Source organism: Ipomoea triloba, chromosome 7 (genome assembly GCF_003576645.1).
Source record: "Ipomoea triloba cultivar NCNSP0323 chromosome 7, ASM357664v1".
NCBI classification, from domain to species: Eukaryota; Viridiplantae; Streptophyta; class Magnoliopsida; order Solanales; family Convolvulaceae; genus Ipomoea; species Ipomoea triloba.
In genome coordinates this window covers 6,971,427-6,985,935 of record NC_044922.1, presented here as the reverse complement: position 1 = coordinate 6,985,935, position 14,509 = coordinate 6,971,427, and the positions used below count along the sequence as shown (strand labels likewise).

The 14,509-nt window shown below is 32.0% G+C and overlaps 1 protein-coding gene and 1 non-coding gene across 2 annotated transcripts; one reads left to right on the top strand and one right to left on the bottom strand.

Moving 5' to 3' along the window:
• Positions 1-7,312: 7,312 nt before the first annotated feature.
• On the bottom strand, positions 7,313-8,057 carry LOC116026314 (basic form of pathogenesis-related protein 1-like). Its single transcript, XM_031267793.1, has one exon. It carries the CDS (start codon positions 7,984-7,986, stop codon positions 7,489-7,491), a length of 498 nt encoding a protein of 165 aa, XP_031123653.1. The 5' UTR covers positions 7,987-8,057; the 3' UTR covers positions 7,313-7,488.
• Positions 8,058-9,490: 1,433 nt separating this feature from the next.
• On the top strand, positions 9,491-9,562 carry TRNAW-CCA. The gene has a single exon. It is a non-coding gene; the product is annotated as a tRNA-Trp (tRNA).
• The last annotated feature ends 4,947 nt before the right edge of the window (positions 9,563-14,509 follow it).

Below are 14,509 nucleotides of genomic sequence, written 5' to 3'. Positions count from 1 at the left end.
ATATAGTAATATTTTTTGTGAATACTATAATATACATCATATAGTAATTTGATTGTTGGAATTTTTTTTGAATATTATCATGAGAGAAATTTAATTATGTACATTAACATAATATAGTAATATTTTTTTTGAATACAATAATATACATCATATGGTTATTTGATTGTTGGAATTTTTTCTTTTAATATTATCATGAGAGGAATTTAATTACGTACATTATTATAGTAATCTATATATATATATATATATATATATATATATATATATATATATATATATATATATATATNATGGAGTTCTTGGATCCAAGAGGAAGATGACATTTTTCCTTCTCTTTTTCCTTCTCTAATTTTCGAAAATGGGTGTGTGGGAGAGAGAGAGGAAGACTTGGATTGTAGGCTTGGCTTAGCTTAACCCATACACTTCCCATTAATTAATTATTTAATTACCATGTGGCAAATAGGGATGCCACTTGTCACAATCCTATGGTGTGCCTTGTAGAGCAAGACTCCTTTGCCAGTTAGGGATTAAATCAGATAAAAGTTCGGAGGAATATAACTTAATTCGGGAAAATTTCAATACCAAAATTATTCTAAAAATAATCCCGTCAATAACCGCTAAAATTGGGAATTTTTCGGTATCTCGCGAAATATAGGTACGAAGTCCGTAACAAATTTCACTCTTACAGTTCGTCTAATCTTCACTGAACTGAGTAGGAAGTTCACGCTTAATCGTATTATGCTTAATGATCCATTCTCTAGGAAAATTCGGATGGTATATACGTCATTAAAAGTTTTACGGTTCGTGACCGGTACGTAGATCGCAGCTTGTTAATAACTAGTCCCACTTATAAAAATCCTTCTGAAGTACCGAGAGATCATCTCATAAAAAAAAAATATTTTCGAACCTTAACTTTGTCGGAAAAACCGAGGGGTTACATTGACAATTTGACATAATATAGTAATAATTTTTTTTGAATATAATAATATACATCATACAGTAATTTGATTGTTGGAATTTTTTTTTTTTGAATATTATCATCAGAGAAATTTAATTACGTACATTAACATAATATAGTAATATTTTTTTTGAATACAATAATATACATCATATAGTAATTTGATTGTTAGAATTTTTTTAATATTATCATTAGAGAAATTTAATTACGTACATTAACATAATAATAATATTTTTTGTGAATACTATAATATACATCATATAGTAATTTGATTGTTGGATTTTTTTTTTGAATATTATCATGAAAGGAATTTAATTACGTACATTAACATAATATAGTAATATTTTTAATTTTTTGAATACTATAATATACATCATATAGTAATTCGATTGTTGAAATTTTTTTTAAAACTATCATCTAAGGAATTTAATTACGTAAATTAACATAATGTAGTAATATTTTTTTAATACTATAATATAAATCATATAGTAATTTGATTGTTGAAATTTTTACTTTTTTTTAAAAATATTATCATGAGAGGAATTTAATTACGTACATTAACATAATATAGTAATATTTTTTGTGAATACTATAATATACATCATATAGTAATTTGATTGTTGGAATTTTTTTTGAATATTATCATGAGAGAAATTTAATTATGTACATTAACATAATATAGTAATATTTTTTTTGAATACAATAATATACATCATATGGTTATTTGATTGTTGGAATTTTTTCTTTTAATATTATCATGAGAGGAATTTAATTACGTACATTATTATAGTAATCTATATATATATATATATATATATATATATATATATATATATATATATATATATATANTATATATATATATATATATATATATATATATATATATATATATATATATATATATATTAAAAATACGCAAGATTAATATATTTATACAGGAATGAAATTGATTAAAATATTACATTAATTTCCGTGTATAATAAGGAATGGAATCATATTTTGAATATTTTGTCAATTTTAGCCATACAATGGATTGTTGATTTTGAAAATGATAAATCTTCAATTTGCATTGTCCATCTCTTCTTCCTGTTCTCTATGAAAACATATGTTGGCGGCTCTCTCATTTTCCTCTTCCACCGCCTCGTAAATAGAATGGATTGGTGTTGCATCCATTATAATATCGATTACAATATCACTTTACAATATCGATTTTATGATAATAATTATTTGTTGTAGCACAAGATTGCTTTTGTTTTAATACTTTAACGTTAGTCTCAATGTTTATACTTCGATTTATGTATGTATATGAAATATTTGTCGTAGTATGAACACATGGTGTTGCTGGAGTTGCTAAACAAGGGTCATCTAGAGCCGGAGAAGAAGATATGCAAAAGAGTCTGTGACGACCGGTGATGTTTTTAGAAATCAAAAAAAGAATAGCACACTTTTTAATTCTAAAATTCAATATTTCCTTAAAACATTTCTGTATTTGATTTTGAAGTAATTATTAAATTTTATATCAATTTACCTTACGATATTGTATGGCATATATATATATATATGATTTCCTCCTCATTTTCTTCTTTCTTCTTAACTTTTTTATCCCTTTTATTAATACCTAATAATAACTACCATAAATACTTATTAATAAATGTAAATTTATATTAGATCATTATATTAATTATTAATTATTAAAGAAAATATAATTTAATTGTAATATGGAAACATTATTTTAAATAATTTTGATTTAATAATATTATATCTTAATTATAAAATTCTACCTAATAATTTTAATATTACAAGGGCCACAATAAATATCATAAATAATGTTTAATAATTTTCAAATTGTATTAGGCAATAAAAAGTAATACTTAATTATTAAGTCAATTATAAAATCTTTTTTACAATTGACACATTATTTTTAATTATTTCGGTTTAATAACATTATATCTTATTTATAAAAATTTAAATCAATGCATTTAGTACTACGGATTTGACTAAAAGGATTATCTTAATTATTAAGAATATGTATTTAGCTTGGTAATAAAGACTTCAAAAATATGAATTATAGTAGCATGGTAATCAATTAGTAAGACAATTATATTAGGCAATCTAATTAATAATTTACTTTTTAAATTATATCATCTTTTTAATGATGAATATTTTACTAAAGTATATACACAAATTATACTAATAAATCTAGAGTTAAAAGTATGTGTGTGTGTGTGTATATATATAACCATAAAAGTATCATAATAATTAAATGGAAGTATGAAAATATAATTTATTTTGTACTAATAATAATATTATACCTTAAATATAAAATAAGTATATTAGGCAATTTTGCTAATAGATAATTAATATTTAGATACATTAATTTCGGCAGTTATTAGAAATTAATTTTCTGATATATATATATATATATATATATATATATATATATATATATATATATATATATATATATATATATATAATTTATTTATTTATACTTAAGGTATAATATTATAAGAACGTACAAAATAAATTATTATTCCTATATTTCTATGTAATTACTATGGGAATTTTATGATACTTTATCTCTATATATTCTTATTCTTCTATCTAATTACTAGGGTAATCTCTCTCTCTCTATATTTATTTATTTATTTATTTATTTATTTATTTATTTATTTATTTATTTATTTATACTTAAAGTAAAAAATTATAATTGTACAATATTAGTATTGATAGTATAAATACGAGAAGGACACTCGTAACGTGACAACCAATATTATTGATCAAGAGAAGGGGAGGATTCCAGAAGGAGCTTGGGGCACTGGTCAGGCCTGGAGTTAAGCCTCGGGAGTCTAATCGTTGCCCAAAAGTCCTCTCTCTATAATAAATGCGGGTATTTATAGGGGCGTCTAAGGGAAAATTTCCGGACGGTCAGCATGTTGCACACGTGGGGAGCATGCACTGCCATCTTACGGGGGAGCGTGACGGCCGTACATGTGGGCTGAGATCTCTGCGTCCTGTCGGCTATAGTCGGGGTTGGTATGAGGTGAGGTCAGGAGGTCGGGCGTAGCGGAGCTCTGGGCGACACACACATACACACACCATCGCACCGGTCAGGCATGACAAATGGTCGGGTCAGACCGTATACCCTGATTATACGAGGTCGGGATATTCTCCCCATCAAGTATAATTACCTAATAATTATTATGGTAACTAACAAATTAATTACACATATATTAGTATAATTGACTAATAATTGTTATGATAATTAAGCTAATAATTATACAAATATTAATATAATTATAATTAAACATGGATCGTTGGATTTTTATTTTATAATTATATATATATATATATATATATATATATATATATTTATTTATTTATTTATTTATTTATTTATTTGAAATTATAAAAAAATTATAATATTGAAGGTGTATATAGTATTTAATTTTAAGATTAGTGCAAAAGTATCACTTAATTAATTGAATAATATATAACTTGTTTCATCTACAATTATCTTAAAAAGATCGATATGTAATTTCATTTTTAAGTATGATAAAAATGAATGTGTTATTGATTATAAAGTCTACATAAGCAATTAAAAAAAAAAACCAACTTAACTTCGACCGTACCTAAGCACTTAGAAAAGAACATACACGCTTAAAAAAAAAGAAAAGAAAAGAAAAGAAAAGAAAAACAAAAAGAAAAAAAGAAAAGGCTTTAATAGCTTCCATAGTTTTCACACTCAATATCCCCTTCAAAATTAAACGAGTTTTTTTCTTTTTTTTTTGATAGATTTACGGGGTCTTTCTCTGTCCGTTGAACGGTCCAGATCCACCCGCGTTCGCTCCGAGAGGCACAGAAGCTGGCCCATGGGAAATCGTCACTTCTGGGAGTCGAACCCGTGTTCTCCCGGAATTCTTCCCACAAAGAAAACTCACTTGCCACTAATAATATTAAACGTGTTTTGTTATTAAATACTCAACACTAATAATATTACAATAATTTTATATATTATTGAAGTTATAAATTCTAGACTTTTTATTAATATATGCATACAATAATTTTTTAAATACTTTATTACTCTAGCTGTACTTTAATATGCTAACTTTTGAAATTTTAATAAAATTTAATAATTCCAATTATTTTATATCAAACATTAAATTTTCTACCAAATTTTTTTAACTAGAATAAAATTATACACAAAATTAACTAATAAAAAATCAATTTAATATTATATTTTGTATGAAATTTATTAAAAAATTTAATAATCTCAACTCCAAATATTTGTGAGAGAACCCATTCTAGTTGACTTCTAGATTTTGACCTTTAATTGCAACATCCTCACCCTGAATTAAATTAATTCTTCCAAAGAATTAATTCATGCAATTCGAACCAATGTTGTCACGTTCAAGACAGCTTGACAAATCTTCAAAATCTTCCCAATTTGTAAAGTGAAAGCGAACGATTTACAAGTATAAATTTTAATTTATATTCTCACTATTTCCACACAATTGACTAGACATGTATTCGGCGTAATTCCTATACTAGACTCAAAATAAAATTAGGGGTCTAAAATTACATTTTTGGTTCATCAAAATAATTACAATGTATTCTTAACATTTACTAACACTTATTTTTTCAAATTTAATTTTTTAGATTAACGTTATAAAATTAAAATAAGTTTAATTTTGAGTGACTCTTATACTTTATATTTAAAATATTTAAAAATATATTTGGTTTAAATAGAATAGATATAATTTTTACTTTTAAGTCCAATATATGTAAAAAAAAATTACATTTGATATCCGAACCAAATTTATTTTTGTATATAACATAACTTAAAATATATCCGAACCAATAATCTATTAAGTTCACATAAAATTTAGTTTAGATAATATTAATAATTTTTTGAGATAAGATTTACAACATTTTCAGATATATTCATTTGAATGACATGTATATCATATATAATTTTTATTTTGAATTCTAATATAATAATATATGTGAAATTTCGATATCCAATATCTGGACTAAACTTGTATCTGATATAACATAATTAAAAAGAGTTAATTCCATTTTTTGTACTAGATTTATAGGTGACAATCCACTTTAAGTCCTTTTTTATTAGAACATCAATTTTTAGTCCTAGTATTATTGTGGCATGACCATTTTTTGTCCTATATCAACAAAACAGTTTAAATATCGTTAAATACAAGGAAATTTTGGTCTTCAATTATGGATTATTTCTAAAAAAAAAATAAACATAAAAAGTATAGCGGTTCAACCTACTTTGTATAAAAAAGATTGAAATGTCTTTGTATTTAACGACATTTCAACGATTTTGTTGAAGGAGGACTAAAAATGGTCATGCCACAATAATACTAGTACTAAATAAGGATGTTCTAATAAAAATGGACTAAAAGTGGACGGTCACCTATAAATCTAGTACAAAAAATGGAATTAACTCTAATTAAAAATATTTGAACTAAAAATCAATCGAGTTCCATCAAAATATAAAACGTAGATTTCAGTTTTTAATTTTGATTATGTGAATGATGTATAATTTTAAGCAATAAGTTATGTAATGCAAGTACATAATGGTGAGAATGTGGTTATAGTGACATATATATAGTCTAATAGATGATTCTGTTTTCCATTTAAAAACAATTTTTAATAGTGTTTTTTTGTTTAGTGGTTCACTTTTTACTGGGTTTCGCATTTATGATTCAGATTTAAATTTAGTTTCTTCATTGATTTTTTTAGAATTTACCCGGGTTTACATATTTTAGTTGTTACATATTGCATATTTAAGTATTCAAGTTTGCAAGGTAAAATCGACGATAATTACAAAAATGTCACTGCATTTTTTTTAATCTGATATGATCGGGGAATTTTGATATTTAAAATAAGGTAATCAAAAAATCATTTTTTTGTGGGAGTCTCAAATTCAATTTAAATATATTTGAATATTAATAACATTCAATAGAATATAATTCTAATATAATATAGCATAGAATAATAAATAATATAAGAACTAATAAAATAACAAGCATTATTTTTTTTCTAACTCTTTATTTAAAATTCGTCGGAACAAAAATAAAAGGTCCACCGGCCGAGTACTGATCTGGTCATAAGAATAAGAAGAGCCTTTCAAACAAAATTAATGCATGACCTCTTTAGCCTTCTCTTCTTTTATTTATTTTGGTTTTACTTAATCTTAATACCATAAATTATGTGGTTAAATGACTGCAAAATATTAAAGAGTATTCATGGACTGAACTCACAATGGTGTGATACCGAATAGTATACACGAACCAAGAAAAAGAAATCAAGCAAAACAAACCAAAAGAAAAAAAGAAAAAGTTCAAAATTGAATTGAATCAACATCAATGCATGAAACAATATTTGTTTCATGTTAATACATTAGTGATAATATTGTAGTTTTTAAATTTTTATATTTTTTTTTTGTATAATGCATTGTCTGCATTTCACAAGATCATACTAATAAAGAAAGAAAATTGTCTTTAATAAGGACGTTCGCCCAGATAGTTTCCTGGAGGGTAATAGTTGCAGGTGACGAACATCCAACCAGTTTTGCATGTAGCCCTAGCACAGCCAATACTCGCGGTGCCGCGCCAAACCACCTGCGTATAATGGTGGCATTCTCCGCCGGTGCAAGAATTTGACTTTTGGTCATAGTTTGGCTTCTCATCCATCCACAACTTTACGGAATCCGCCGGTGACAATTCGGCAGAGGCCATCGCAATGTTTTCTCCATACGGCCCATGTGAGTGCTGCGCCGCACAGTCAGCAGACCTCTTGGTTGCATAGGATTCGGCGAAGTCTGCTAAGGTGGAGTTCCACTTAACAGGTGGAGCACCAACAGTTTCTCGGGCAGCGTCATGTGCAGCAACAAAGTCTTTAATGCAATCAGAATCACATGCGGCTTGTCCGAAAGATGTATGAGCAATGGCGGCTAAGGCAATTATGGCGATGGAGACCTGCAGAAAAGAAAACTCCATTTCCTTTTTATTGTGATTTGCAAATCAGATACAATAAAAAGGAAAAGTAAGAAGAAATGAAAAAATGTAGTCTATCTGCAGAGATGCAATGACCATTGGCATTGGGTTATAGAGTATTTATAGGAGTGTATGTATCCTAAAAGAATGGATTGCTTTTCATAATTTCTATGGCTTACAAATAAAAGAATAATGGTCACCTCACAAATAATTTGATCTTTCCAAACTATTTAGCATTTCTAATTTATATACTACTTAAAAATGATATCCAATTTCATTTCTTTTCATGAATAAAATAAAAAGTTGCTTGATCTATTTTGTTAATGCAATATTTGTATAAGTGTATTTTTCATCAAAACTAACTTAGACTAGGAAATGTTGTTGGTAAACCCAAAAAAAAAAATTAATAATAATAAAATAAAAAATAAAATAAAATAAAAACGAATAGAGCTTTCCCATTCACTCTAGGAGATGAAAATTTTAGAAATTTGTTATTTAATAAGATTGACGATTCTAAATATTCAAAACTCTGGGGGAACCGGGGTGAGGCCAGGGTGAATTGATTTTGGTAAATTTTTGCATAAATAATAATTTTTTATGTAAAGAAAATTTATTAATAACGGATTGTCTATGAACAAAAGAGCACCAGATCGAGGTCATATAAAAGGGTTAATTTAACACAACCAGGCAACAAACATTTTAAACCTTCAGAATTGAAGATAAAGCATCTGCCACCCCAGTTCGCTTCACGATAGATATGAGTGAATGACGATTGTTCACTTTAATTTGCCACCCCAGTTCGCTTGAAAGTAAGATTCATAGTTTTGCTTTCTTGTGCATAGATATTGTAACCCTAGGCAAGCAAAATTCACATTTTACGAAGAAAATAATCATCCTATGAAAACACTTGTTGAGTTAAGCTGCCCTTTCAAACCTGAGAACAAAAGTTCCCTTTAAAAACTAATCAAAGAGAAAGAAATAGTCCTTGCTTGCCTCATCTCAACAGATGCGATTGCTAAGAAAATTATATGTAAAGGAATTCTTGGATTCCCTACGTAAGGTGCCAGAAATTATATTGTACACCCTAAAATCTATCTTTTAAGTTTCAATGTGAACTATATATAATATAAGTTCATTTTTAGTATATTGTAAAACTCTAATTTTTTTAAAATAAAGAACAATTGAAAAAGTATAGGATGACAGCAGAGATCGAAACCCTCCTAGTTTGTGATGGCTTACTCTGTGACATATTCTGCTGCTTGTGCTATTTGTTGTATTAATTTCATGAAACTATACATGGCCAAGTATGGGAGCCAAAGAAGATTTGAAGTGCAACCTATGTAGTTTAGACTTTAGACGTTTAGTTAATTAGATGTTTTTACTTTTTTTGCAGGTTGTTAGTGTTAGATAACCAACTGCGTCATATGGCTGTTGAGGGGAAAACATTCCAAAACAGAATCTTCATACTCTGATCTATATGTTTCGTATGATGTACTTAATCGCTAATGGATCCGTGGCGCAATGGTAGCGCGTCTGACTCCAGATCAGAAGGTTGCGTGTTCGATTCACGTCGGGTTCAAGTCCCCGATCCATCATTGTTTTTTGTTTTCCATCGCAATGAATAGTAACTTCTCTTTCAACAAGAAGAGTTTTTTTAGGCTTCGATATGGAGTTTGAAAATATTTTCATAAGAAACTGATGTGCATATATATATAGAGAGAGGGGTAATTCTTCCTATAAAAAATCACTCAATTTTTGTTACTTCCCATTTGACTATTTTTGTATGATTAGATTTCGTAATTATCACCAACATTATTATTCAAATTTGAACACTAGAGCCTGTTTACTAATAGAAATATGTTTTCTATTATCTATTTTCTAATTTTTCTATTTTCATTCTCTATTTTTCGTTCTCTATTTTCTGTTTAGAAAATTTGTTTACTGTTGATCCCGATAAGGTGAGAAAAGTCTAGAGGGGGTGAATAGACTTTTCAAACAATTTAAAATATTATAACACTTTGGTAATTTCAACTCTAGCTTAGGTAACAAGTACAAAGCAATTAAACAAATAGAGTTCGCAGCGGAATAAGATACGGTAAAGTGCTATAAATAAGTTCACGTAAAAATGAAGAGCTCTTCTGCATGCAAAACGTTAGAAGCTCCTGGAAAAGCTCAATAATGAGTATACAAAGTTTGTCTTGCATGCAGACGTGGAACTATCAAACCCAGATGAAATAATCTAAGTAGTGTGTACTTGGGTTCGAAAGAATAAAGCAAATAATACTTGAGCAGGATGAGGATGAGTATGAAATATGCTTTGCATACAAATGAGATATCACGTGATTCTAGGTGCTAGAATAATCAATGCATGTGACAAAGTGTGTGATGATCAGATAGGCATGCATGAAATATGTAGGCATATAAGTAAATTGACACAACCATTTATAGTGGTTCAGAGGTGGTGTAATCCTCCTAGTCCACTCTTTTCCTTTCACTCTAAGGAGGGATTTCACTATATTCAATCACGCAGATACAATAGTCAACTAGTGCCCTTCTATCACTTCTCCAACTCCGAGTGTCTTGCACAAAGCTACACTCAATCCCGAGCTGTTAGGAACATCATGTAATAGGTTTTGATGATACCAACTGTTAAGTAAGAATCCCCAAGTCTCGATACATAGGCAAAACAATGTAAGTTCGATAAGTAAACTAAGAGCGAAAATACAACCGGGTAATTTGAGCTCAACTCGGGAAATATTTAAGCTTAAGGTAAACTTGTTTGAACAACTTAGAAGTTTTCGTGTTGTAAGCAAACAGATAGATCAGAAGCAGGCACGAGACAACTCTGGAGGAATAAGGGTCTACGAGACATCAACTAAGTCTCGAGACACAAGCCAAGTTCGAGAGGTAAGGACCTCTCGATATACCTATCGAGTTCGAGACGTAAAGAATATTCGAGAGATAGACCTCTCGATACATGGGATTGAAACATCAAGTGGTCGAGACATCTTCTATGGTCTCGATAAACCGGCACTTCTCCAAGAGGCTGAATGTTAGTCAACATGTGCAGATAAAATACTCTAAGTTTGGAGAAGAAGAATATCATGGAGATAAAATATTGAAGAGGTGCTGAGCGGGAGGTTTCAAAATGGACGGAAGTGGATGACACGTCAGACCTCCACCACAAACGGTCAAGAAGTGCACCAATCCTGAAGTGGTCAGATTCCCCAAACAAGGAATGATGGGAACATAAAAAGAGTAACTTTATCCAAAAGAAGCAAGTGAAGCATGAACTCAAGAAAGTGGAATATGGAATATTCACTACAAAACAAAAGGCTCAAGTTACAAGACCACTACTCCATGAAAAATGCTGAAATTGTGCAAAGACCCATGTTCGGCGTGGGAGACCAATTTCAAACGGAATAGTTTTCCCTCCAACGGAACTATTCTTCTACTCTCATATATAAGGACGTAAAGACACAGAAGAAACGAGGTTAGTGAAAGAGGTCAAGAGGTTAACAAGAGGTGTCTGATAAAAACGTTCTAGTGAAAAGTGCTTAACTTGGAATATCATCCTGATATTCAATACAGCGAGAGAACACATCTTAGTGTTCGAAGAGAGTTACAAAGCTAAACTGTCATACATCCAGAAGGTGACCAAAGCTGCTCTACATCAAAGTTGATTCAACGATAGCTTGTGGTCAGATTGGAGATTGTTACATTCAACTGTGACTATCAACAACGTCTTGCTTTGGATTAAGCAAGAGAGGTGGAGTAACCTGGCTGCTGTCCGAGCGAAAGAAACCTGAGGCTTGACGCGGGCTTGGTGATCAAAGGTCAAGTGCTCGAGAGGTGGAGTAACTGGAAGCGGGGAGAAAAACCTGAGGAGAGGCGGAGTAACCTGGCTGCTGTCCGAGAGAAAGAAACCTGAGGCTTGACGCGGGCTTGGTGATCAAAGGTCAAGTGCTCGAGAGGTGGAGTAACTGGAAGCGGGGCGAAAAACCTGAGGCTTGAGGCGGGCTTGGTGATCAAAGCTCAAGCGCTCGTTATTGTACTAGAAAGGGAAGTTTTTAGTGCAATCCTTCCAGGGAGTTTCTGGAAGAAGAGTGGAAGTAGGCGGGTTGGCCGAACCACTTAAAAATCTCTCTTGCATTTACTTTCTGTTTTTATCTCTCGCTAACTTCTCGATTGCACTGCATATAATCACACCTCTCGAACTAACTCAAACTCGTGCTAACTAAAAGGGGATAACATTTCCGCTGCGCATAAAACTTTGTCTTCACCTCGTGAGGTATCGAACCTAAACATCCTAAGTTCAATACACACGAGAGGTCGAAAAGATTTGCAAAATCTTATACAAGTCTATTCCCCCCCCCCTCTAGACTTGTACCCCATCCCCTTGGGACCAACAATTGGTATCAGAGCGAGTTCTCTGATCGATATAAACCTTTGTTTATATTGCCTAGAGATCCTTCTTTGAAAAATCTTCTTAAATATTTTCAAAGCACGAGATAATTTTTCAATATGGACAGCATGTTGTCGAGACATCTTCTTTTTGATCTTAGCAGGTTTGACGACTGGAAAACACGCATGCTTGCGTACTTATCAGCCCTCCATGATGAGATGGCCGAGGTTATAACTTCTGGACCAGTCAAGATCCTAATGGTTAATACTGCTGCAGTTCAAACCCAAGAAACACCAAAGTACATCCCAAAACCTAGGGAAGAATGGACCAGTGATGATAGGAAGAGAAACAACCTGGACAATATTGCCAAGGATATTCTCTTCAGAGCTATAGACGAAACCATCTTCCCAAAAGTGAGGAAGTGCAAAACGGCAAAAGAGGTATGGGATACTTTGATGTTAATTGGTGAAGGTGACGAACAGGAAAAGGAAAACAAGCTCACCGTGGCCATGAAGAAGTTCGAAGACTTCAAGATGAAGCCAGGAGAGAGCATCGACAGCATGGAGTCTCGGTTCATGAAGCTCACAACCGAGATCAGTGACCTTGAAAAGGAGATCCCACAAAAGGAGCTGAACCTGAAGGTCTTACGTGGCCTCACTAAGGAGTGGGAAGTAAAGGTGATCACGATGAGAGATCACCGAGATCTGAAGGAAACCACAACAGACAAACTCTTCCGGGATCTCAAAGCCTTCGAGTTCGAGATGTTCCCAAGAGATGAGGACATTGTGGATCGACGAAACGTAGCACTTGTTGCTGAGCAACCATCCACATCTTCAAGGTCAGACTCTAATCCTATGAATGTTATGTCTGACGAACAGTTTGCTCTCTTTGTGAGAAAGTTCAGGAAATACATGAAGATGAACCAGGAGAGCAACAAAAGTTCACCTTCCTCCTCAAGAAGGAAAAATGAGAGATATCCATCCAGAAGGACGGAGGAGGAAAATCAGGGTCTATGCTACAACTGTAGAAGACCGGGACATTTCAAGGCCGAATGCCCTTACCCACTAGTAAGCAAGCATCAGGGCCAAGAAGGCAAGGATTCCAAGAGAATAGAGGAATCCAGGGAGAAGCCAACACAAGGTGGCTTCAAAGGATCATCAAAGACGTATCAGCGCAGGAAGGCGCTTGTTGCTGAAGAATTCGAGAGGACAATCGAGGAGTCCGAGACGTCGAGCTCCAGCGAAAGCAGCAGCAGCTCAGAGGATGAGAGGGGGCTCATCTGCTTATACACCGAGGAAGAGGAGAATCAATGCCTAATGGCCATTGACAACGAGGTAACCTCTACTCCTACATCTCGCTGCTCTACTTCTACCTCTCGTTGTTCTTCATTTAAAAGCGATGAGGACCCCTTCGAGATGTTGGAATCGCTCAGAAGGAACCTTAACATCGCCAATAGCACTCATGCTAGAGTGATGGATGAAAACAACAAGCTAACTGCTGAAAGAGATATGCTTAAGAACGTCTCGAANACCAGATCATAGATGTTCAACCCATATCTCAACCTTCAATGGAAGTATCAACTGAGGAGCCGCAACCCGACCTAAGATGGCTGAGAAATCACCCTGCTGATCAAGTGATCGGAGATGTACGTGAGATCAGCTTACAGAGAAAGCATGTTTGCTTGTTTTCTATCTCTTGTTTTCTATCTCAAATAGAGCCTAAGGTGATCGATGAGGCTCTAAGCGACGCAGATTGGGTGCAAGCAATGCAAGAGGAACTTCATCAGTTCGAGAGGAACGACGTTTGGGAACTAGTTCCGAGACCTCATCATCAGAATGTCATTGGTACAAAGTGGGTTTTCAGAAACAAGATGAATGAGGATGGAGTTATTGTTAGGAACAAGGCCAGACTTGTTGCCAAAGGCTACTGTCAGGAGGAAGGAATAGATTTTGATGAAACCTTCGCTCCAGTGGCACGTCTCGAAGCCATACGCATCTTTCTCGCATATGCCGCCTTCAAAGACTTTAAGGTATATCAAATGGATGTCAAGAGCGCTTTTCTGAACGGACTTCTCGAAGAAGAGGTGTACGTTGAACAACCTCCGGGTTTCTTGAAGGACGT

Excerpts from the sequence above, each read along its gene's own strand:
- LOC116026314 (XM_031267793.1), bottom strand. The coding sequence starts at position 7,986 with ATGGAGTTTTCTTTTCTGCAGGTCTCCATCGCCATAATTGCCTTAGCC.